A 1,150-nucleotide genomic window follows, 5' to 3' on the forward strand; every position below is an offset into this window, starting at 1 on the left:
CTCAGAGACACTCAGGGACACTCAGAGACACTCAGAGACACTCAGGGACACTCAGGGACAGCAGGGACAGCAGGGACACTCAGAGACACTCAGGGACAGCAGGGACACTCAGAGACACTCAGAGACACTCAGGGACACTCAGGGACAGCAGGGACAGCAGGGACACTCAGAGACACTCAGAGACACTCAGGGACACTCAGGGACACTCAGGGACAGCAGGGACAGCAGGGACAGCAGGGACAGGTAAACACACCTCAGCCATCAGTGACGCTTCAACAGAAACATTTACAGAAACAGGCAGAGCTACACGGTCACTCACACGTCCACCTGGCACAGGTAGCAGTGGCAGTTCTCGATGACATGCGCGTGTTTGGACCGGTCGAAGACGGGGACCGGACCTCTGTCGCTCTTGGTCCTGACGCTGTAGTCGGCCGGGTCGATGGACACGGCCATGACGTGGACACACAGGTGGCCCACGAACATGATGCCCGTGCACTGACGCACAGTTCAGGACTCACACACACACAGGTCCAACACGTTCTGCACAGGAAGACTTCACAGAACTTATCAGARCCAGAACCGCTCTGTAGAAACACCTAAAGGTCCGATGCAGAAAACTGTCATGTTTCAGCTGTGAGCACTACCTCATGTTTGTTTGTTTCAAAKGTGTTGTTCAAGGTTTTTCACTAAAATAAGTCTGGACAGTTTCAGGTATAAAAACAAATCAGCTTCAGCCTAAATAAGACGGACAGGTTGGGTTTTTGAAGGATCAGTGACGAGCCAACACACTGCAGTCAGAGCAGCCGAAGCTACAACTCTGAAAGTGTGGAAGCTTGGGTGTAAACTACACAGCCTGCCAGGGTACAAACGGGATTTATTTTCTCTTTTGTGTTCCCACACTTTGTGTTCCCTCGCAGTTTTCTTTTGTGTTCCCACGCAAGTTTGTTTTGTGTGAACTGAATTAAATCAGACTTTTATTTTGAAATATCCGGTTACCAAAACGGGATGTGTCGCCACAAGTTTGGGACATTGACGGTGATATTTTGTGGCTAAAAAATAAAATAAAAATTAATTAAAATTTAAAAAAAATTAAATTTGTGGCTGCACAGAGTTAAAATATCTGCATATTAAATATCTTCATGCATGTGTC

The 1,150-nt window shown here is 47.7% G+C and overlaps 1 protein-coding gene across 1 annotated transcript in view; it reads right to left on the reverse strand.

The window, feature by feature from the left end:
- Nucleotides 1-928, reverse strand: part of LOC106532171 (probable palmitoyltransferase ZDHHC1) — a gene marked incomplete in the record, with an annotated part of 12,173 nt that extends 11,245 nt beyond the window's left edge. Inside the window, 1 exon segment of the mRNA XM_014028185.1 lies at nt 320-928. Coding sequence (XP_013883639.1) covers nt 320-483 — 164 coding nt within the window.
- Nucleotides 929-1,150: the final 222 nt, after the last annotated feature.

This window comes from Austrofundulus limnaeus, unplaced genomic scaffold, assembly GCF_001266775.1.
Source record: "Austrofundulus limnaeus strain Quisiro unplaced genomic scaffold, Austrofundulus_limnaeus-1.0 Scaffold724, whole genome shotgun sequence".
In the NCBI taxonomy this organism is placed as follows: domain Eukaryota; kingdom Metazoa; phylum Chordata; class Actinopteri; order Cyprinodontiformes; family Rivulidae; genus Austrofundulus; species Austrofundulus limnaeus.